Source organism: Lytechinus pictus, chromosome 6 (genome assembly GCF_037042905.1).
Source record: "Lytechinus pictus isolate F3 Inbred chromosome 6, Lp3.0, whole genome shotgun sequence".
Lineage (NCBI taxonomy): Eukaryota > Metazoa > Echinodermata > Echinoidea > Temnopleuroida > Toxopneustidae > Lytechinus > Lytechinus pictus.
Window position 1 is genome coordinate 1,377,653 of NC_087250.1, and position 25,901 is coordinate 1,403,553.

General features: G+C 34.8%; 1 protein-coding gene and 1 long non-coding RNA gene across 2 annotated transcripts; both read left to right on the plus strand.

Annotated features, from left to right (window-relative positions):
• The first annotated feature begins 2,654 nt into the window (after positions 1-2,654).
• Positions 2,655-5,038, plus strand: LOC129263602 (uncharacterized). The gene is made up of 3 exons (XR_010293779.1): positions 2,655-2,707; positions 3,828-4,024; positions 4,739-5,038. It is a non-coding gene; the product is annotated as an uncharacterized LOC129263602 (long non-coding RNA).
• A 524-nt stretch (positions 5,039-5,562) lies between these two features.
• Positions 5,563-8,025, plus strand: LOC129263067 (uncharacterized). The gene is made up of 4 exons (XM_064100521.1): positions 5,563-5,833; positions 6,329-6,615; positions 7,101-7,254; positions 7,661-8,025. Exons 1-4 carry the CDS (start codon positions 5,729-5,731, stop codon positions 7,760-7,762), a joined length of 648 nt encoding a protein of 215 aa, XP_063956591.1. The 5' UTR covers positions 5,563-5,728; the 3' UTR covers positions 7,763-8,025.
• The last annotated feature ends 17,876 nt before the right edge of the window (positions 8,026-25,901 follow it).

Consider the following 25,901-nt stretch of genomic DNA (forward strand, 5'->3'; position numbering starts at 1 on the left):
TGGAAACCAAAAATACAAGAATTACATGCAATGGGGATACCTGTATTTACTACAGTTAGGGCACTTCATGTATAGTTATAATAATAATGCACTTCCCCATATTTTTGATGCCATGTTCCCTAAAAATCAATTTTATCATAACTACCCCTCGAGACACTCTGACGAACTTCACATTCCACTTTACAGAACTTTACTGGCCAAAAATACATTCCTTTTCAACGGTCCTAAATTCTGGAACTCACTAGCTAATAATATTAAAGACAGTGTCTCCTTAAATTCATTCAAACATAAACTCAAACTTATCCTGCTTAATTCCTATAATTCTACGCAACGGAACTAACACTTCATTATCTTGATTTTAATCATTACATTTTTCACTTTTATTGTTTTATCTTTTTTCATCTGATATTGTCCAGTTATATCATCTTTTGTCATTTCACCAGATCAAGCTGGTTCGTGGTCAGCCCTTTCCCATTCTTAGTATTCCTCCTTTTATAAAGTAATTATCTTGTCTTGTACTGTCCTGTCTTTTGTTTTGTCTTGTCTTCTATGTCTTGTCATCCCCTCTCTCTCTTTTTTTTTTTTTTTTTTTTTTCTTTCTTTCTTTCCTTTCTTCTGTCTTGCGCAACACATCCTTTACTACGAAGACCTCTTTGTGTGAAAAGCTTTGCATTAGTTCAGTAATTATATTTGCATCCGTATGATTTCTTTTGTTCTCTTTTTCTTTCCTGTAATACATATAATTATGTACGCATATCAGAATAAGTCTACTATACTTTTTTCATTTCCAAGGGGGATCCACACTTTACAAGCTTTGCTTTTTAGTGGATCCCCCTCATTTCCATTTCCATTTATGCTCTATATTATACTGTTTTTTGTGTTTTGTTTTTTTTTACGAAGTAAGAATGCCCTTCTGTAAAATTGTACTTGATTTGTATTACTTTATATTACTTTGTATTATGTTTTTTTTTTAAATGGAAATGAAATAAAAAAGAATTGAATTGAATTGAATTGAAAGATATATCGCTATGGTAACCACATCGCCCAACAAGGTGACGTCATTAAGAAGGTTAATTTCATTATTTCGGGTACTGCATTGATCACTGTTGATACAACGATAAAAGGTGAAACTGAGCATGCGCAGTTAGAGAGTTGTCCAGTTGTCACGAGATCACACAAGAGTAGGTGAGGAGTATGTGTTTTCTATTAATTTTTTTTATATAAATCTTTTCATCTATGAAACTAGCATCTATCCATCACCATTTCATTTCCATCTCTCTTTTCTTCGTCTCTAAAATAATGCTTCTCTTTTGGATTTTTTCTATTATAAAATAAAATAATTGTATATTTCTCTTAGTCCAATTCTCATTCGCGATTCTATCATCCTTCGTTATTTTGTAAGATCTGGATTCTGTTTTCATTACTCGAAATCGGGAACTATCTTTCTTTCCTGACACATGTATTAATTAATTGATTTATTCATTTATATATTTCTTTATTTCTTTATTCATTTATTTATTTATTATTTATTTGTTAATTCTGTTTTATTTACCTAGGGTATTCTTTTCATGTGTTAACTTTTGATTTCAGTTTGGGTATTCTAACACATATAGGACTATTAATTCAGTCTTGGTTTTTCTTTACTCAATGAGCAATCCCCGCCTGTCAAAATGATGTTTTGTCCTTCAGGTCTTGAGAACATATTTTAGATTGGTTCTAGGTGAATGTAATGTACTGAACGATATGCATGTTATCATATACAACATTGATTTCATTGGCCATTGTAGTTTATTCATTGATTGCATGTCTATGTGATAGTATTATGAATCTTAGGCATTAGCGTACCTAAGGGGGGGGGGGTGACCCCCTCCTTTGTACTTTTTTTTGCTTGTCAATTTTGTTCCTGGTGCGAAATGTCCTTGTGGTTGAAGATCTTTTTATTATTTTCTGTATTTTTTTTGTCAAATATTTGGGCGGACGAATTTGCCCCCCCCCCCCTTTGGAAAATCCTAGGTACGCAACTGATCTGTATTACGATACATGGATAATTGAATATTAGTAATTCATCTTTTGAGAACTGTATGTGGAATATCAAGGAAACAATTTTATTTAACTAAGTTAAATTTCAGCTGTTTAAAAAAGATCAAAGTACTTGGTTCTTATTTATACTGCAATCTAAAAAATGAAACTTCCATGATGATAAATGCCTGTTTGCCGTTTTTTACGTTTTATGTATGATTGGCAAATTAAAGCGTTATCCTTATTGGTCTGATTCATTTCTTTTTGTCCTTCAGAAATGGTAATAAACCATTCAAGTTTGATTCTATGGTTGAGATCTGTCTGATTGGTCAACAGGCTATCATAGGTGAGATATTCCATTCAAGTTTGATTCTTTGGTTGAGATCTGTCTGATTGGTCAACGAGCTATCATAGGTGAGATATTCCATTCAAGTTTGATTCTATGGTTGAGATCTGTCTGATTGGTCAACGGGCTATCATAGGTGAGAAATTCCATTCAAGTTTGATTCTATGGTTGAGATCTGTCTGATTGGTCAACGGGCTATCATAGGTGAGATATTCCATTCAAGTTTGATTCTATGGTTGAGATCCGTATATTATTTGTCAACGGGCTATCATAGGTGAGAAATTCCATTCAAGTTTGATTCTATGGTTGAGATCTGTCTGATTGGTCAACGGGCTATCATAGGTGAGATATTCCATTCAAGTTTGATTCTATGGTTGAGATCTGTCTGATTGGTCAACGGGCTATCATATGTGAGATAGTAATATTCGTAAAAATGCTCTGTAGTTATTCATGAAAATGCTGAATATCCTAACTTTATTATTATGATTGTTATTATTACTATTGTTATCATTAAAGTTTGCCCTCAGTTCTTTTTGTTCATTACGTCATTGATTGTATTCAACATTATGAATATGATAATTAGAAATACTTTGCTCATTCGTATTATCAATATACATGTTTTAAGACCTTGTATTTTGGTTCCATCATGGTCGCGTAATTTCATACCTTCCTAAAAATTGCTTAGGAGATCTTAGGAGAATATATTTCCATCATACCTTCATTATCCATGGAGGTAATAACACCCTTATCATAGGGCCTTGGGAATGATTTTTTGACTTTGGGTGCTAATGTGATTTTTAATTTTTTTAAAATTTTCAATCCAAAATTAAGGTTATTTTATCCAGAAAAAAATTGACAAGCAAAAAAAAAAGAAAAAAAGAAAGAAGGGTTTCTTTTCAAAATATCGGTAATTGTGTTACATTTCTCCATTTTATCACAATATCTTCCAGAAGTCTCGGGGGTGCTTCCTATGTAGATTACCCCCACCCCACGCTTCCCAGGGCCATGCCTTTTCATGTTTTTAGACCTAAAGCAGTTACCCTGGATACATTATTTATATTATCTATCATTCGTGGAGGAGCCGTGGTGTAGTGGTTCTGACTCTCGCCTTGTAAACAGAGGGTCGTGTGTTCGAATCCCACCGCGGTCAGGCGTCCTTTGGCAAGGCGTTAATCCACACTTTGCCACTCTCGACCCAGGTGCTAAATGGGTACCCGGTAGGATGTGAAAGTCATTGTAGCTTGTCCAGTACTGTGTGCGCCTCACCGGCGACTGACTGGAATACTCCCCAGGGAGTGGAGGATGTGCACACATTGTGTGCGGGAATGACTGAGTGAATCCGATGACCGGGGTAATAATATATCTGTAAAGCGCTTAGACACGTCGTTCCGATGTATTAAGCGCTATATAAAAAACGGATTATTATTATTATTATTATTATTCTTATTCATTTATTTTTTAGGTGATATCGAAGCTGTATGCGGCCTGTGTAAACACACCCATACTATCACGTGTATTGAACCTGTACACGCATATGAAATGGAAATGCGCAGTTTTCACAAGCTCGTCATGCGCAGACACCCCCAAACTGTAAAGATGATCAGAGCAATGGTGGCTTTCAAGATACAAAATAGATGGGAACGCATTAGAAATGAAAAGGTATGAAACTGAATGAAACTGATTACATTGATATAAAAATGATCCAAGTCCATGATAGCTCATTTCAAGTGAAAATCAAGAAAAAAAATAATTATTGTTGCTTTGCTTCTGATAAGAATTTGGTCAGTTTATCATTTATTTTTAGCACAGCGTTTGGATGGAATTCCAGGATATTTAATGACACAGACAATGGACCCATGTATAACCACGTTAAATCCAATTTGGCCATCAAAAGATGGTTCTATCGATATTAATAAAGGTATGGATTAACAATTGCTAAAATACACCGAGGTTTCGCTTTAGGAAGTAATGACCGCGTACTTGCATTGATTTGCTTTTCTTGTATTTTATTTAATAAAACTTGAACATTAAAAAAGAGGATGAAAACAATGTAAGAGCAATATTAGATGGTCTGTTAGTTTTTAAGACTATTCCATAGTCTCTTTATCTGTATATATTATTACAAGCAGCCGTTAAAATCATGTAGGTTTGTAGTATTTACTTTCTATTATCCTTACTTTGAGAGCATGTAAGAACTTAACGTAAAAATAAGATTGCCAAAAAGCTCTTTTTGTTGGCTGAGCAAATTCTTTTCAAAAAAAAAAATAACCATTAGCCAATTCAAAGTGCAGTGGCAGTGAATCATCCTCAATAATTTTACACCATTTTGGATAGATTTCTGTTTATTCATAAACCAATTATATGTCTTTGCAGGTACCTATCTATCGGACAATACTTGAGAAGTTACTGCTCAACGATCTTCAGCAAAATGACGTCAAGGTCACTCCTGGAAGTAGAGCGCCACTTTCGGTAGCACAAAAAAGACTAGCGATCAACTCACAAGGACCCGGTTCTCTTTACCGTAAACTCAAAGAAAAACGAGAAAGACATCTTGTTCTGTCGCGTCGGCATTCACAGCTGCAACTTCCCGGGCTTGGGGATGCGCATAGAAGTGGAGCAGTCATGTCATCGAGATCCTCGACACGCAGGGGTGATCGGGGCCATTCCGCTAAATATACATCTCACAAACGACCGGACTCTGGTGCATTGCCAAGCCTCTCTGTAGGACATTATCATCATGGTGGACACACGATGGTAAACATCACTAGTCAAGGGAAAGACAACTCTAAGACCGTCGAAGAAAATGACAGTAATAGTAAGATAAAGTGGATCTTACCAGATGATGGATCCATACATATCAAAGATAACATGGATAAAGAGGGTTCCTCAAGGTTAGGTTCTAGGTCCAATCTTACAATGACTGAAATGGAGCAAGGTGCAGATTGTATATTGATGTCAGGATCGAGTCGGATGTCACATGAAAGAGAGGGTGTAAAGTTACCTGCACTGGAACATGGTAAAGAATGAACAGAGAGTGACAGAAATGTGTTTGTTACAGAGCGGATCCACAATGCAAAAGAGATAGCAACTTCTTCTCAACAAAGTGTCGAACAAGAGTCAGAACTAGCTTGGGATAATGCTTCTTCTCGTATACCACAATCTGACAACGATAATAACGAAAAAGAACGCGATTATCATTCAGAACTGTCTGACAACGAGAACGCAAGGGATGTATTTGAGGAGAGTGGATTGGAAAGTACTGACAACGACCATATCGGTGACGTCACGGAGGAAGGCGCAGTTCAGTTGAGGAATGATGTCAGAACCTCTTCACCAAAGACCAAAAGGTGTTCGAGTACCCGGATGTCTTCAGATTCCTGCAGCGATCTGGACCAAGAGGAGTTACTTCAAATTGCTTATGAAACCTATGTTTCAGTGAGCAGCGAAATCAAAAAGTTTCTTGTTAAGGTATGAAATTCATTAAGAAATTAATCATGATATGCCACAATGATAACCCACATACTTTCTGTAAATGTTCTTGATATATCAAATTTAAATGACCATATGAAGAACATTACGTTGGTAAGAAATGGTCAACGGCGATTTTAATATTGTTTAGAATGATGATGGTGTACATTCGAAGCCATTTTTTTTTCAGATTTACTATTTGTTTCTAAACTGTTTCAAACTGTATTTTGTCAGGATGTAAACATTCCTTTTGCAATTGTTTCTAGGATAGTAAGACAACCTACAGACAACCTACAGATGATGTCATTTTTTATTAAATACATTGTCCGTAGGCGTAGGCCTATACGTTCTAGGCTTCTCCATACCGCTTCTCCATTTTCAGTAATTAAAAATGTAAGGTGGCTGCAACAGCCCCATCCCAAAGGAATCCCTGATTTCTTCTTCGCTCAAAGTACACATGATAAGTTTTGACATGATTTTTTTGGTATTATTCAGGTCATTGCGGATGCCAAGAGATATGAAAGTAGTCACCCAGCAGGTGTAGTATCTCGACTAAGGCCTATTAATTCAAAGCTGCCACGATTTTTAGATGAACAACGGGAAGGTATCGGTCGAGATGACACGTCAGTATCACCAGCTAGAGGCCATAGAGGCATTCAATCCTCTTCAAGTCAACGGAAGAATCCAAAGGAACGACAGAAGCGACATCATGAATCAACAACAAAGACTATCAGAGGACAAGGGAGACAGCGATCAAAGAGTGAAGGTGATACTGAGCTGAGGTATAAATACAGTTCATAGATTCATTTATCTTTAAGTATGAAACAAATGTTTGCGGCAGGAACGATATCCAGCATTTCATGGAAGTGAATCAGCTGTCTGATTAACATATTATTTTATCTTATAAAAAGATCTGATTACCGGAGCAGTCAAGATGTATAAAGATGGACCTTCTTGTCTTTCGCCTCTTGAATTGACAGGTTTCACACTTCATAACCTCGTTTAGTGTTGTTTCTTCTTTGCCGTTATCTCATATTCTTAATTTATTGTAATGTATTTTTGTCCTCTCTTGCGGCATCTCCAATTGCGTATTTTGGTGGATCTACCTTTCCTTGATATATTTTTCAATGACAATAGTGCTCTTACTATTTCATTGTTATTTTTGACGAGTCGGTTAAGTCGGTTTGCATAAAGAAAATAATTCAATTACTTTCATATTATACATGCCGAGTCTGGTACTGATTTTAATGCTTCGTATTTCTTGCAGATCCTCGGAACTCACTAAGCTTCCTTCTATCAAACAAAAAAGTTCAACAAAACCCAAGACGTTCTATGAGATAGCTAAAGAGGAGCAAAATGTCAGAGAAACAGCGCCCTCTGCGTTGGATCTTATATATCGTCAGTTTGGTGCAGTCAAAAAGGTAAGATTGATAACCTCTTTCTTAAATTAGGTCGTATTTTCCCCCTCCCTCATACCAAGGTGACAACCCTGATCAACGGATAATTCATCGAAACAGATAAAAATGCTGGTTTAGAAATGTTTACGTCTTTCGACCTCGGACTGCGAGAGGTTTCTGTTTACCTATTTGAGGAAAAAAAAAAAACAAGTAATGCGCTAGTCACACATAAAGTTTCTGAATCTACGTGAAAATAGCCGTTAACACCGTAATTGATATAAACATAAATGGAATTTTTGACAATGTTCATAAATTTGTAAAAGTATAAAATTTGAATTGTATATAGTATATTTTAATTTTCATTCTGAATAACTTAGAAAAGTTGGTGATGATTGTAATCGTAAACTTGTTTATGTTTTTTTTTTCACAGATGAAGGCCGGACGTCAGTATAGTGAAGACGATTATAAGAAACTGAAAGACATGCTTAGAGCTCAACAAAAACGATACATCAGATATCAGATAAACCTTTAAATAGAGTTTTATAGACCATGGCCCTGGGAAGCAAACTGAAAAAGAAAATAATTGGTTAGTCATACCTATACATTCTGAATCTACATGAGAATGGCCTTTTGAATGTGGTTTGAATGTCGTTTTAAAGGGATGATCCGGGCTGAAAGTATTTATATCTTAAATAAATGGAGTAAAATTCAAAGAGCAAAATGATGAAAATTTGATCAAATCGGAAACAAATATTAAAGTTATTGAATTCTAAAGATTTGCGTTATTCCGGTGAAACAGTTCCAGGAATGAATATTCATTAGGTGGGCAGTTGATGTCACACCCCCACTTTCATTTATTTCATGTTATTACATGAAATTATATTTTTTTTTCATTATTTCACAAATGTATAAATGATTTGTCTCCTTTATAATGAAATAGGAAAGCCAGGCGTCAGTACAATAAAGACTATTATAAGAAACTTAAGAATATTTTTAGAACTAAGAAAAAGCGATACATCAGATATCAGATAAACCTTTTAGATAGATTTTCAAAGACCCCATTACATTATGTGATTTCCCGTGATCCTATTTTATTTTCATAGCTACAGATCACACGAATCTTACATGTACTGATGTAAGTATTATTTTCACTTATCAAATACACCCGATTCAGATTGCTCCTGTGACAATTTCTCTTGGCTTTATTTTGTCTTATATAGGGTTAGTGTCGCAATGGGTTTTATGTTAGGTTTAGACGAAGGTTTATGATAGGGTAAAGTGTTATATCCAGGGTTTAAGTTGGCAATTCCATTAGTGTGTATCATTCACAGCGGAGTAATTGCCGCTTGAGTAAATGTCATGGAGCCGGTCAAAATAACCAGTTGGTGAACATTTATCTGACTGATTAAATCGATCAGTATCAAGCAACTGACTCTACCATTGTGGAGCGCCGTGGCCCAGTGGATTAGTCTTCTGTCTTTGAAACAGAGGGTCATGGGTTCGAATCCCACCCATGGCGTAATTTACTTCAGCAAGAAATCTATCCACATTGTGCTGCACTCAGCCCAGGTGGGGTGAATGGGTACCCGGAAGGATTAATTCCTTGAATGCACTGAGCGCTGAAAGGAAGCTCGAACTAAAGCCGGGTGATTATAATTATAATAAACAATGCACCTCAGAATAGATTATTTCCAGATAGATGGTGCTATATCAATGCCTATTATTGTTTATTACTATTATTATTTCTTCAAAAAGATCTTTCCATTCCAAATACCCATTCGATCTGCAAGATAAAGTATTAACATTAACACAACAAAAACTCAGAAGAGCATATCCAGTCATGACACTACATGATTGTTTGTCAAATCATAATACTTCAAGATTTATGAAGTCAAAATATGAAGAGTTTAAATGCAAAAATGGACTAAGCCCACTTTTGCTCATTTTTCACAAATCAAGTCAATTGCAAACTTCCTTTCTAGTGAGGGCGATATCCCAGAACTTCAAATTAGAGCACCACTTCCAGATTCCCACTTTAGGTGATGTTCCTTCAAGAAGCTAGCGAGGCCTATTTGGTGTGTGTATTTGAAAACGACGTTTTTATTTAAAAAAAAACGTTTCCATTCACGAGGTTCTATGTTTTAGCGTCATCAGTAAATGTACCAGAAATCAAAATAAAATTTACCTCTAGATTTATTCAATTTTATACGAGCTTTTGATATTCATTAATATCATTTTCATCTAATCCCTTTTGTAATAAAATTGATTTAAAGTTGTTGCTTTATCAGCCAAATTTTTCTAAATATAACTACGTAAGGGAAGAGAGAAGTACCATCATGTTAACGTTATACCTGGTATTTATTTGTTACCAATCGGGACTTTTCATGTAAAACATCGGACTGAATTCAATATACTTATAAAAACCTATAAAATATATTACATTTTCAGGATCTTTTTAACTGTAATTTTTGTTACCTAAGATTCTTAAACATCGTGGAAGAACTTCTAATCTATGGAAACATAGATTTGTGAAGGTATGAAGAATAAGCAAAAGACGATTTAGTCCCTTTCGCATGAAAACGTAAATTTCATTTCCATTTTTAATGGAATTCTTGAAACTTTTTGGTACTTGGACTTCGATGTATCTGATGCATATCGTAAATGTCTATTAAAAAAAAAAACGCACATGAGACCTTTACTTTAAGTTGTCAATAAAATGTCATAAGCACAAACGAACCTGTATTGTGTCGTCTTGTCTTTTTGTCTTTTTTACAACATTCTTGTCTGATAGCAATTAACGCTCCAAAATAGGCGACATGTAGTTCAACTCATACAAGCTTTATGGTATTATTTGTCACAACAACTTGCATGTTCACACTGGTAGTATTGATAATTTTCGTAGACACACCATTACATGAAGAAATATGAAAATATGCTTGCACCATAAATCATATACAGCAATCTTTACAGTTGTAACATGATTAAATACAATACAATGTCGGGCATTTTTTTCAATTTGTTTTTCTTAATTTAACGCTGAAAACTATCTTCTTCGATCACCATTGCGATTTCAAGGCAAACTAAAGATGCTGCCCTCTTTGAAAACAATCTAAACATTCTCGTAATTAGTTTTTGCCTATGACGTCAGGCACATCACTATAATAACCAAACTTAATTTCTAACACATACATAGGCATTTACTTCGATTAAAACAGTAAACTATATAGATAAATTGAAGTTATTAATATGGCATCCAGAGCAAGCGTAAGTAAGAACCCTAAATCGTAACAGAGGTTATGGCAAAATATTGGTCGCCATACTGTGGTGTACAGGCGGGATGGTTACCATACTATCACATTCTAAGCTGTAAGTAATAAGTTTTCCTAAATACAATGTTACTTGCCACCTCCAAACCAACAATAAATAACAAAAAGTTTGATTATTAAAGCTTGATAAAGCACATCATTAACTTTGGAAATGATATGTAACTTGTCGAAATCCATCAACAAGAAGTACTTGTTTGAAATGTAGAAGAATTCCAGCGAGAGGTTTAAAGAAAAATTAAGTAGAAATAAGGTTTAAAGTTCGGGGGTCACTCAAAGAGTTTTCCTTTAAGATTTGCTTTTGCATTTTTAATGCATTTTATGGACCGAAGTTATGGAACTCACTTCATAATGATATAAGAACTGCAAAATCTTTGAACTCTTTTAAGACTAAATTCAAATTATCACTATTAAAATCTTATAATATACTCCCAAGTTAAGTCTAATTCATCATCTCTGTCAAGTCATCATTATTTCTATAAAGACTATAATTAAAACATAAAATAATCATTATCCTTTTTTTCATTGAAAAAAAAATCTGACACAAGTCCTTCTCAGATGTGCTCGTTATACATTTTTGTGTCCATCCTCTCCTCTATTTTCTTTTTCTTTCCTGTCCGCTTATCCGCCTTCCTCCTGGTTATTTGTTTACGGCATCAATCACATTTTTCGTGCATTATATTCTTTCCAGGTATTTTATATATTTTTTCCTCCTTTTGTACACATCATTGAATCCAGTTTGCTTGAGTCTACGATGGCATGTGTTCTACCGACGTTCAGCAGCACCCATCCATCTTCTCAGGGCATTCTCCCCTTTTTTCTTCTCTTTTTCTGGAGGAGGGGGGGGGGGGTGGGGAAGGGTGGATATATTTTAGGACGGGTTGTTTTGTCCTATATCAAACTATATTTTTCATAACTTCGTATTTATTTTGTGAGTATTTTTTCTCTCTCATTTATTTTATTTCTCATTTGATTACATATATCTGTATTTGTACTTTGTTATTTTGTTATTTGTTGTGTTATCTATTTTTTGAGGGGCCCACGTTGTACAAGCATTGCTTTTTAGTGGGTCCCTCCATTTCCATCTTAATTTAATTTCTATTGAAACAATAGTATACATATTTAAAACCTACAATGTGTTGCCCAAATTGTCTAAGTGTTTTTTTTTTCAAAACATACGAATTATAATTTTTTTTTTGCAACGGATACATGTATTTATGTTTATAAATGGTAAACAATTTGTTTTTGTTTGATGGAAGTGAAATAAATAAATTTGAATTTGAATTTGAATCTACCAAATTATTTTTATTTATCATTTCCCTCGATTCGAATCCAGTCCGATTTGCAGGTGATTTTTGTTTTCACAGTCAGATTTCACACAGTAGTTGATGAGTTACCCTTGTGGGATTGCTGGAGAGAAATTAATATCTTAATTCTAGCCTTGTTCACCCAACGAATGAATTCTTCTGACTTATTGGTGGTATTTGGATGACTGAATAATGACAATAATAATAATAATGATAATAATATTAACAATAATAATAATAATAATGATTACATTTAGATTAGATTTAGATTTATTTATTTCAATAAAACTAACAAATATAATCGAAGTAATAGTAATTATTCAAAACAATATAGACAGTTTAATGACATTTTATTTTTATTTTATAGAAGATGAATTAACTGAACGGAGGGATTTGCTAAGAAAAGCAATGCTTGTATAAAAGGCACGTCCCTAACTTAGTTTCAATACTAATCGACAAATCTATATACAATAATGGAGACGGTAAAAACAAGTAATCTATAAAAACAAATCAAAATAAAGGATAAAGGAATTGATTTAAATGATGACAATAATGATAAATTCGAATTATAACAATTTAATAAGGAGAAAAAAAAGAGGCAAAGGAAAGAGGATGGAGAGAAGGATGGTGCAAATAAAGATGAAAATAAAAAGAGTAACATTGCAGGTTCACATGTAATTATTTAGAATATGTTTATAATATTTGACATATTTATTGGTAATAGTAATAATAGTCAATGATAATAGTAATAATAATAATAATAATAACAATAATTATAATAATGATAATAATAATAATAATTATAATAATTGTATTATAATAATAATGATAATTATGATAATAAAATGATAATAATAATGATAATAATAATAATAATAGTAATAATCATAATGATAATACTTGGATGAGGAATCATCTTGGTTATACCAAAAAAAGATGAGGTAGTAGGCTTTACAATGACAGGTCATCTGTGAATTATGAGTAGGACAGGATAAGTCAAAGATGATTATCGCTTTTGTCTTTGTGGGACGCACTTAAGTCAGAAACATCTTTTCCAATCAGGTGAAAGTTTTTTTGTAACTTGAATTGAACATCTAATAATTGATTTGTTGATTTATTCATATATTCTGATCATGGGTGCCAGATCACTTGGGGGGGGGGAGTTGGGGAGAGATATATCCCCCAATATTTCAGGTGGGTGTGGCCTGTGTTATCATCCCCAAATAATTTACGTTCGGACATGATATTGCTTATGATGAATCATATGACAAGATTTACATTCGAACATGATATTGCTTATGATAAATCATATGAGAAGATTTACATTCGAACATGATATTGCTTCTGATGAATCATATGACAAGATTTACGTTCGAACATGATATTGCTTATGATGAATCATATGACAAGATTTACATTCGAACATGATATTGCTTCTGATGAATCATATGACAAGATTTACATTCGAACATGATATTGCTTATGATGAATCATATGACAAGATTTACATTCGAACATGATATTGCTTATGATGAATCATATGACAAGATTTACATTCGAACATGATATTGCTTATGATGAATCATATGACAAGATTTACATTCGAACATGATATTGCTTATGATGAATCATATGACAAGATTTACATTCAAACATAATATTGCTTATGATGAATCATATGATAAGATTTACATTCGAACATGATATTGCTTATGATGAATCATATGACAAGATTTACAAGTACAAGAATCAAAGCATAGGAATGTTTTTAAAAAGAGAGAAAAGAGACAGAAGTTACTTGCAGAAAACAGATATTTGACAAAAACAGGAGCAGAGCGGGGAAAAAAAGAAAGAGAGACAGAGGGTGAGAGAATAAACTCATGAAATATTTGGAATTTTACAAACAAAGTAGAAACTGAAAATGGTTGTAAAATCGGTACATGGCAATATCTTGTAGTGATTTAAGATTTCTATTTTTATCTAAGTAGCTGTTTGTAATGTACGTGTATAAAATTTTGTATCCAAAGGAACTGTTGCTGCGCTAGCGCCATGAGCGTCTCTGAAATTTGTCATCAACCACCCTCCCTCTCTATCACACACATGCACGTGCGAACACATCCACTCAAACACTTTTCTCTCTCTATTGTACTAACTCTCTCCCATTCTCTGTCCTCCATCTATATCTCTCCTTCTTTTGTAATCCACCCATTCTTCATTCACACACACACACACACACACCTTCACACACACATACACACCCTCTCTCTCTCTACTAAATCATTCATATGTCTCTTCTTCATCCCATCTCTTTCGACAAAAACCCCTCAGCTGTCCTTTGTCATTTAACTTGTAATTTTCAATGAATTTCTGTGTTGTAGAAAACGTCTGCGTAGCGATTGCTAAAGTATCCTCTTGTATACACCCGTTCTCTAGAAAACACACACACACAGACACCTATTAGCAACCACATGCTCATCTACGTACGTATAAAGTACCTCGCACACACATACACACACACTCTCTCTCTCCATTCTAATACACCTCCATTCCCCTTCGCCATCTCTGTTCTTCATCTTTAAATATTTCCTCTTTTGTTCTCCCTTCTCCCTTCTCCCCCCCACATATATATATATATAAAATATATATCCCTCTCTCTCTCTCCATTCTAATACACCTCCATTCCCCTTCGCCATCTCTATTCTTCATCTTTATTTTTCCTCTTTTATACTCCCTCCCCCCCACACACACGCACTCCCCCTCTCTCTCTCTCTCAAATCAATCATCTCTTTCTGTCTGAATAACCAAAGCACTCTCCCCTCTCGCTCTGCTCCCTTACACCCACACCCCACACACTCTCTCTATTCTCTAGTAACATTCTCCCATTCTCCGTCCTTCATCTGTGTCCTCTATTTATTTCCTCTGTTTTATTCCCTTCTCCCCCCACGCACACACGCACACTTTCTCTTAAAGGAGAATGAAACTCTTGGAGCAAGTTAGCTTTTGTGAAAGCAGAAAAATCAAAGAATAAGATCAACAAAACTTTGAGTAAAATAGGACTAGCAATAAAAGAGTTATGAGCATTTGAATGTCGAGATCACTAATGCTATGGAGATCCTCCCATTGGCAATGCGACCAAGATCTGTGATGTCACACACGTACAACTCTCCCATTTGGACACTGAAAATATACCCCAAAACATTTATTTTTGCTCATTCTAATCATATGACAAACGATTCATCAATGATATAATGTTGTGAAACCTCTGTACTTGTCATATCATAAAGAGAACACCTCACCTTGTGATAGACTCTATAAAAGTGAGAATATAAGTGAAATAAGTACTAAATTAATGAGGTAGTTGTACGTGTGTGATATCACAGATCTTGGTCGCATTGCCGATGGGTGGATCTACATGGCACTAGTGATCTCAATATTCAAATGCTCATAACTTTTTTATTATTAATTCAATCTTCCTCAAACTTTCAACAATATGTTTCTTTGATTTTTCTCTTTGATATGCATTCAGCTGGTTTCAAGGGTTTCATTCTCCTTTAAATCAATCATCTTATCTCACAAGCTATTTCCTCTCTGTTTAATCAATGCACTCTCACTCGCTCTGTTTTAGTAGTGTCTTGTAACATAAAGAAATCAAATAAAATCAATCTTACGATCAGTCATATCACATTGCAGTAAATGTTGTGCGTGAAATTGATTGCTTTCACATAATACATATAACATATACCTCAGTCAAAATGTTAATATGAATCCGATCAGTGTAGTTTTATTTTTCACAAGCGTTCACAAGTCTTCATATATTACTGAACAAATTAAACGAGATTTAATGTGTGTCTGCATTCAATCATAAAGAAGTGATTAACAACAGAGTCCAATGTACAACATCGACGATCAGGGCCTCGTTACACACACAGATTTACGATCGATTTCTCATTGTAAGTTTTGATTCTGGTTAGTTCATTGTGATTATTATGAACAATTATGTACATTCAACCATGATCTTTATTTGCCATTGTAGTTTTACGATTGACTGTAAACTTTTGTGAAAAGATGACTAAATTAGGTATTCCCAATCCGATTCTCGTGCTCAACAATAACAACCTTTTTGCTTCCAATTATTGTTCGAAATCAGCTTGCTAAAAAAATGTACACTGACAAAAGAGAAGAGACTGTGATTTACGCCAAATATTCCCCACAACAATATTTTTCACGCAAACGAGTCAAAGTGCGATAGAAAATTTAACAAAAAACAAATAAAAGAGAAAGATCCCACTGATGTCATGTTGCTCCTACACAACACCAAAGATTGACATGAAACATATCAACTTAAGAGGCGGAGATACATCAAGTAAAAGAACTACTCATAATTATGTTGTGGCTTCAATTACCACCTACTCAATAACGCGCCTTTATAAGCTTGAATAAATTCCCTAATTTATGATTCATGATGAATAAATATACCTCATTTTAATTACAACTTATATCATATCTAGGAATAGTAATATGTAGATCACGCACATATCCTCCAAAACGTATATTTTTTTTTTCTTGAAACATAGGGCATGGCAGTCATGTCGAAAATATCATTAACTCATCATAATTATTTGGATATATTATGGTCAAAATCATATTGATAAGTCTCTCAAATTAAAGATAAATTAAATCACCCTCTCAATACCAGGTTTTGCAAACTTTATTGACCTACTTCACATCAACATAAGTAAATATCATGAGGCACGGGCGTAAATGACGGGGTATGGGGGTATACATGCCCCTCTGTGGAGAGGAGGGATGACATAACAAAAATCCCCCTTTTTCAAGACAGAAATAAATAATCAAATGATGAATACTACTGTTAATGCGTGGACTCACCTTTGAATGCAGTGAAAATGCTTAACTTTGCCCAATTTTGAATTCTAAAAATGTATTTTTTTTCCTTTCGCGCAGTCGCTCCACTTCCGCGCTCAATCTAATCTTACAAGATTCTGGCCATGACAAATCCTTACGTTTAGCATATTGTAAATGTTATATCCCCTGCATCATAAGAGTAATACGTCCCCTTTTAATTAACGTGTATGATACCATGGGCTTTTAAATATGATTATTACTTTGATCATAAACCAATCAAAATATCATTTACCATACACTGGTAGGTAAGGGTGTGTGTGGGGGGGGGGGGTGTCATACTACCCTTGCATCTTTGTGGAAGAGGGGAAAACATAGGTATACTCTACACTTCGAGAGTTAAGAGAACCATGAGTTAATAATGACATTGCCGTTAATTAAATGCACAGGCAAGCTAGAACAGCAATATTTTCCCTGTAATCTTCAATTTCATCCGTTTATATGAGACTTTAAATCACATTTATTCAACCCAAAAAATGATGAATAGTTCAAATATGGATTTTGTTTCAAATTTTGAAAATTGTATCACCTCTCAATGTAATCTTAAAGAGTATTCAAAATCTTTCCTTTCTGCAATATTTATTATCTCATTTGATCACCTTTCTGGAAGTTAATTTTGTGTCATGTGATGACTTATAATCATTTTATAATCACCCTTAATCCAGATAATAATGATCCATTTTTTTATTCTCATCTCACCTTTAACCAGTCAGCAAATGAGTTTTCATTGAATAAATAAAATATGGACTGTTTGATACTTATTTGCTCTTTTTATTTCTCTTTTCCTTTCCTTCAGTAGTTTTGTAATTTATTGCTTATTTACCTTCATCATCCTCTGTAATTATATGCCCATCATTTTAATAATAATTATGATAATAGTCAGTTCTTGTTTAGAACACGTAAGACGTAGTGAATAACGTCTCTATGCGCTTCCAAAGGACTTGGATATTATTACCCTGGCGTTAGGTCAAGCAGCTTTAACGCGCTCGGCATTTCAAGGAATAAATTCCTGCCAGGTACCCATTCACCTCACCTGGGTTGAGTGCAGCACAGTGTGGATTAACTGCTTGCTGAAGGAAACTACGCCATAGTTGGGATATGAACCAACGACCCTCTGCTTTGTTTTAAAGTCTGGAGACTAATCCACTGGGCCACAACGCTTTAAATGACCCACACCAGATTGATAATAATGTGAACATTTTGTCCAATACCATTAATTTGATGTAAATATTAATACAATTATTGGGCAATCATTTCACTATTTACGTCTCGCTGTTCATTTGAAAGTGTATATCTTAACAACTCTTGCTATGGTAAACGGTCTAAAACCACCCATATTTTCGAGACGCTGGCACCTGTCAAGGCTGGCAAAATACGCCCACTCTGTGCGTTTTCCAATATTAACATACCCCTTGAAAGATGATTTGGTCATCATTTTGTCTTAAACTATCAAAAATTATGCTCTTTCGCTTCGCTTGGTCGCATATTGATACTTGCTCTATTTCATGTACTTATAACTTAACAAATCCATTTCAACATAGCCATCGAACAATTTCATGATAGGTCTTTAGTAATATACACATTTACAGTATATATATACTGAATATATGTATACACTGCCCGTGTTGTGATAATTACACACCACTTGTAAGACGTTTTTGGACATAACTTTGTCTTCCAATTACTCGCTCGCATATTGATATGAACTGTACATCCTTATTTTACATCCTTTCACTCAAAGATGGTAGAACTATGTACATTATACGTCGTATACATAGCTCTTCATGTGGTGGGTGTCCCCAATTTTTTTTTTTTTTCAGATCAGTATATTGCTATCACCCCCCCCCCCCTCCCCCATTGCTCGGATCGAATTTACGTCAGTGTTATGTTAAGGGGAATGATGTCCAAGCTGAAACAGAATCTACCCATCATCAATGGCCCGTCATATCCCTATATCTTACCTTCTCTCTCTCTCTCTCTCTCTCTCTCTCTTTCTGTTTCACCTTCCTCACTCCCTTTACTTTTCTACCCTCCGTTTCTCTCTTTCTCTCTCTCCCCTCTAAGCCTATCATGCACCATAATATCAATATTCAATATGTTTTCCACCTCTATTATGTTAGTATCACATAATGTTTACGTTACATAATATCCATACCGTCGGACAACTGCAATTTGTCCAAGTATTGGAACTTGGCTCGCCAATTTCCCTTTATCTCGAATCCCAGCCATGGCGTAATTTCCTTCAGCAAGAAATTTATCCACATTGTGCTGCACTCGACCCAGGTGAGGTGAATGGGTACCCGGTAGGAAGAAATTCCTCGAATGCTCCAGCGCCCGATAAAGGTAGCCGTGCTAAAGCCGGGGTAATAATAGCAGGGCCCGCTGGGAGAACAGTTTTCGAAACTGAAGTGGCTACCCTGGGTAAATATGCCGCTATTATTATTATTATTATCTTGCCATGTTTAGTACTTTATTTACTTTGTAACGTGTTGAGCTCATTAAATATGGGTTAAAGTATAATATTTCATGCAGCCACCTCGTTCATTGTTTGCAGAATAAAGGCCGAAAATTGAGAAATTCCATCTTTTTTTGTTCACTGATAGAAACATAAATGCTATTAGAATTACAGACGAAACATATGATTTTGAAAAAGAGTTCGACAGGCCCCATGGGATATATTTTTGGAAGTAGGTTATACTTTTTTCATGAAGAAAATGGATATTCCTCGCTTTATGCGAATTGCCAGTCCAATTAAGGATAAATGATTCCAATTTATTTTGTTTTATATGTTTTCATTAAATGTGAAGATAAATATTAGGAGACTTTTCCAAGTAAGCCCGCATGCCCATTCTGAACTAAATTTTTCGGTCACCATGGTCAGTTGAATCTGATCAATATCTGCCCCCTCCATATCATGGTGTGTATGGATATCTAACTTTCAAAATGATACGGGAAAATATGGAATTAGAAAATATGACATTATGAAATATGTCCTCGGAAAAAATAACTTCAACAGGTGATATTGATATCTATTTCCATTTGAATGATATACGTTATTGGATGCGTATATAGTTATTTTAAAGAAATTTTCATTTTCAACCGTGATGTTTAAAATGGGTAAGAGTTATTAGGTCTCTGTATGCCTACTATTTTATTACATGATTGTAACAGGTATTTATTTTTTCACAAATTTATGGTATTCTAGTCAATGGGTCGCATAGTACCCCTAGTGAATACAATAATTAATTGATCCCGACATATCGTTTAGAATGTGAGTCGCTTTTCAAATACGAAAATACTATATCCATCAGAAGCAATTATCTTGTCTGGTGGTGAGATCATTACACGAAGATGGTGTGGTTTCTAGTGCAGAAAGTTGAAGGTGTACTCCATGATATGAATGATATGAATTGAAGAATAGACAGAATGATGTCAGACAAATATTACAATGAAAATAGGGAATTGTAAAGTTATGTTTTTTGGGTATTTTTTTTTGCTATTTCTAAGGAACCCTTCTATACAATATTGGCTTTGTTAATATGAATCTCCCAACCGTCTAAAGGCGTTTTTTTCCAAAAAAAATGAGAAAATAGGATTGACATTTGATTCAATATGTAAGATCATATTTTCTTAATTTGTTACTGGGAGACATATTACTTACGCATATACCATCAACTGCATATATATATAGGCCTACCCGTATTCACAAAATATTGTCAAATTTTAATATTCAATATCTCCGTTACTTTTTAACCTATAATGTTGATCGAGGCTTTTTTTTGGTTGTTGTGCTCGTTGAAGCTTTCTTAATTTATATACGGATATAAAAAAAACAACAACAACATATATAGGCCTACCCGTTTGCACAAAATGTTGTAAAATTTTAATATTCAATGTCCCCGTTACTTTTTAACCTAGTATAATGTTGGTCGATTTTTGTGTGTGCTCGTTGAAGCTTTCTTTGTTTAGATATATATATATATATATACAATCATATTATTTACGCTTCGAGTAAGCATAATCAGTTTGATATGTGACTGTGCGTAAGGGTCGATGTGGAATGTTTCATACACCCCCCCCCCCCTTCCCCGAACATTGTTCAATTCAATTCAATTCAATTCTTTTATTTCATTTCCATTCACTTCAGTTCTCACAAACTGAAGTGTTCTCACGAACTGTTTTGCAGCTTCGTTTTTCTCTCACTTATACAGTGCGTATCGATAACAATTGTACCTGCACCCCTCCTCTCTCTCTTCATTTTCCTCTCTGTTTCCCCCTCATTATCACAATTATTGTAACCATATTATATATATTTTTTTTGTTATTACTCTTATCATTTATTCTAATTTGTATCACTCTTTCGTTGTTACCTTAGATATTTTGTATAGCCTCCTTTTAAACTGTCTTCCGTCACTCTTTTATACTATAGTTTTGCAATATACGTCTTGGAACTAATTACAGGGGCTTGCCTCTCATACAAGCTTTGCTTTTCTTGGCAAGCCCCTCCGTTCTGTTTTATATAGTTATTAGTCAAAGTTACTTTCATTGTTTCATTGTTTATACCTTCTAATCCTAATGCATTATTCCGATTGATATTGTACTTTGAATTGGACTATGTATTGTTACTTTGATTTAGTTGTGCTTTGTGAACGGAAAATGAATGAAATAAAATAATAATAATTGGCATTTATATAGCGCTTTATCAATCTACGACTGTTCAAAATGCTTCACAATTATTGTTTTCCGGTCACTGGATTCATAGCATTTCAAGCAGCCTGTTAGGCACACACTTGCTAAACCAACCACAATGATGGTTGTTTCCTACCGGTACCCAATTAGCACCTGGATGAGAGTGGCAAAGTGTGGATTGACGCTTTGCCAAAGGACTCTAGGCCATGGTTGGATTCGAACACACGACCCTCTGATTACAAGGCGAGAGTCAGAACCGCTACACCACGGCGCTTCCACAATCAAAATAAAATCAAATAAAGTTTACACTTTAATAAAGTTCTTGGAATTGAAAAAGAAACAGCGTGGGGGTAATCTGTTCACATGTATTCTTGGGTTTTGGTCTCATCTTTCAAATGAATGTAAAAAAATTAACAGAATGTTATACTTGAGTGAGCACTGTCTATTTTAGTAAATCTCACAGAAATCGGTTTGCGCAGAAATGTTTATTGTTCACGCTGTGTCAATGAAAAACGGGGAAAACAAATTCACCGTGCGGTTCATTTCTCATATTTTTTTTTGCATTTTCAGTCATTTGAATAAAAAGATAGATTTGAACATTCTGTAACAATTTTGCAACCCAAACTAACATTTTAACCCGAGGTAAGCACAACCATTATCCTTTTTGTGTCAGCTGGATATGATGAAATATCTGAATGTAAAAAAAATATATATATTTTGAGACATTTCCAGCATTTTTACAAAGCTATCATTTTTAGTGCATTAGTTTTAATTTCATTTTTCATTTTAATTCTTGTTTTTCGACACTTTTCCCGAGCATGACAATGATTAACAGAAAGAAAATCATACCAAGCCATTTCATCTGAATCACATCTCCGTGTAAATCAAGATGCAATCATAATGACCTCGGTGTGTGGGGGACAGGGGCGTATTGGCGCTCTATGCAGTATTTCGGAAAAGGATACAAATTAAAAAGGTAAAATATATTTTTAAATCACTATTTTTATAAAGTCAATGTACTCTTCATGATTAATGTTTACCGTTATCCATATAACTATTTTTTATTTCTGTGCAAATCGTTTTCGACGATCTTTTCAAAAGTAAGTGGTGCTCACTCAAGCGGAAATATTTTTTAGCAGTTATATCGTCATTCTATTAAAGAGACCTGTACCAATTGTTAATTGTGGAAAAAAAAGCTTCAGGATATTATAAATATATATAGACCTATATATTTTTTTTTAGAATTCTCTTAAGTGCAAACTTTTTTATACGCAGTGTAGAGGAAAGGAAGAGATGAGCAAGAAGAAAAAGAAGTCAAAACCTTAGTCATATCCCTTTCAAATGATAAAAAAACATGCATCTGCAGACATTACTTACAAATCAGCTAGATTGGAATTATACCAATACATGTACTTATAACTACTCAATGTAATGATATAAGAGCCGTATTCTTCCTAGAGATCACCAAGATGGATAAAGGAAACAAAATACTCATCTGAAAACCTAAATTACAAGAGCGTTTCCCCATATGCCATGGGAAATTCTTTACTTTTAGTCTGTTAATGTTTCAAACAAACTATGAATGGAAACTCGGCCAATATCGGTTTCTCAGAAGAGCATTTATAAAGTTTCATTTTCTCATGATCATTTTCATACCGCCGCCAACGACGTAATGTGGAGAAGCCACTACTTACAGGAGATAGTAGTCCTCATCAGTATAGGTCCGAAATCATTTATTATGAAAAGAATTTGTTTTAATGAATTTACCAATCAGCTCGATAATACTCAGGATGTTCAATCAAATCTGATTGCGGGTGAAAGACGAAAAAAACTGTATTAACATTTTACAAAGAATCGAAGTAGATATTGTAGGAGCGTCTATTCTTATCGCATGGATTTGGGGATTGATTAATTTGGCACAAACATGATGATATGATATTCATTCTTGATTTCCTTTCAATTCAAACATAATACGAAGTTATATGTATCAGATGCAAACTTGCATATTTATATAAAAAACAGTACAAATTACAATACATGGAAATGGACCTAGCCCTCAAGCAAATTTAAGCTAGCCGCATGCTAGTCGCTCGCTAGTCGCTAGCTTGCAGCTTGTTAGCGGATAGCTTGATAAGCTTGTGATAGGCATGGAAACAAAAATCGATCTTTTATCGAACATGTATCGTTTGCTAGCTTAAAATCGCTAATAAAGCAAGCCACCAGCTATTCGCTTTATAGCTAGTTACTAGCATGCAATACGTTTGGATTTCTGTAGGGGAAAAACAAATATCCACGATAAACTGATCGCTTTCAATTCTTAGATAAAATATTGTTTATTTCCTCGATATCAAATGACAGAAATAGACTGTAGGGTCTATCGACCTTTATAACTCACCTTGTTTTTATTGATCCTCGCTGAAGTATAATGACGTCACCTTCTATGATGATCTCTTGAAAAGAATTGATCGTTTTGATGTTATTTTAAAACTTTGTATAAGCTTCAGAGACCGATGTGTTGAATAATAAGTATCTATGCTGCGAGACAAGATGGCGTATGTACATGATCAATGTCGTTACACGTCTATGGATTACGCAGTGGTAATTCCCTTATTTTCGGGGTTAATTTTCACACATGGCTAGGCTGTACTACTGTGAGTCGGATGAATGTTAAATATGAAATAAGAGGAATGTCACAATCAAATATTTGTCAGTAGTCACATGATTGGATGGAACGTGAGAATAATAACTTCATGGTGGGAGCGTCGACAAGTGATGAACTTCAATGATTCTTCTGAATAGATTAATATGAATATGAATTAAAGCAAAGCGATGAGGTAAGAGAGAAAGAGACAGTGGCAGTGAAAGAGAGAAGAAGAGAGAATGAAAGATAGGGAGAGAGGACCAATTTCGCAAACAAAGTAGGAACGGTAAGTATATTTCTAGTCTATGACGAGGTCCTTTTTACACCGTATATAATCGGCAAGGAACTTACGTCACGATTTAACTCTTTTTAGAGGTCACATGACTGGAGCGTCCCTGAGTGGTGCAGATGTTAGCCACGATGGGAACATCGATGATCGAAGGACGTGCTTCGGTGCTTCTTGTTAATATATCAATATAACAATTTATTTCTATTTTATGTAATTATTTGTTTGAAAAACAGGGAAGCACATTCAACAATTTGTTGGTCTCCCATGGTCCCCTGTGACAGTGTACATAGCATAACATAACAATTATGACAAGTCATTTACATAACAGTATCATAATAAGAGAGGCATAGATAAAATGGTAAGTAATTGAATCAAAGCATAGGAATGTTTATAAAAAGAGAGATAGGAGACAGAAGGAACTTGCAGAAAACAGACATTTGACAAAATCAGGAGCAGAGGGGGAAACAAAGAAAGAGAGACAGAGAGTGAGAGAATAGACTCATGAAATATTTGGAATTTTACAAACAAAGTAGGAACTGAAAATGGTTGTAAAATCGGTACATGGCAATATCTTGTAGTGATTTAAGATTTCTATTTTTATCTAAGTAGCTGTTTGTAATGTACGTGTATAAAATTTTGTATCCAAAGGAACTGTTGCTGCGCTGGCGCCATGAGCGTCTCTGGATGGTGTGTGCGCTCAATAAGATATCACTATTATTATTATTTACTATCACTATTATTATCTTATTTGGACGACAATAAGGGGCATTTAAATCTGGAAAACTGGGGCGCTGGTGGTTCTGTAGCGCCCCCTTCTAGTGGCGTACCTAGGATTTTCCAGGATTTTCGTCAGGGGGGGGGGTGGCAAAAAGGTCTTTCAAGCTCGTCAGGGGGGCGGGGATACATGCATGGGTGGTGGCTCGTCAGGGGGGGGGGCAGACTGCCCCTCTGCCGCCCCCCCCCCCCGTGGGTACGCTAGTGCCCCCTTCCCTCAGGATTTTCCAGGGTGTGTTGTGTGTGTTATTACCTATTGGCAGCAAGCATCAACTGGGATTCAGGCGGGCATGCCGAAATATAGAAATTTAACCCAAATCATCTCTTTTAAAGCGAAGACCTAAATTTTGTATAAGTTTTTGCTCGTTAAATAAAAAAAAAAAATTCTTTAACAATCGTTTCAAGGCCCCTTGAGAAACATCACAATCACACCCTTTTCACTGGTCATATAATCGGAGCTGGTATGAGCTTCACAATGAGAGTATCGATGAGGGCGTGCTTTAGTGCTTCTTGTGAATATATTCACATATTTATTCAAATATATATTTAAAAAAAAATATACACAATAAAAAAAAGTAAGTCCCCCTTAAACAAACATCCATAGATTCCAAACCAATTGGAGTTTTTATATATTTTTACATGAGTGTGTAGGTAATTTTATAAGCTACCCTCTGAGTAAATGTTATGGGCGTATTTTATGTCATGCTTCAGTGAGCACCGCTAGAGGG

What these genes read in the sequence shown, in the direction of transcription:
- LOC129263067 (XM_064100521.1), top strand. Translation starts at nt 5,729, where the DNA reads ATGTCTTCAGATTCCTGCAGCGATCTGGACCAAGAGGAGTTACTTCAA. An exon ending in GAAGGTGATACTGAGCTGAG is followed by an intron (nt 6,616 to 7,100) that starts GTATAAATACAG and finishes TATTTCTTGCAG; the next exon opens with ATCCTCGGAACTCACTAAGC. An exon ending in AGTTTGGTGCAGTCAAAAAG is followed by an intron (nt 7,255 to 7,660) that starts GTAAGATTGATA and finishes TTTTTTTCACAG; the next exon opens with ATGAAGGCCGGACGTCAGTA.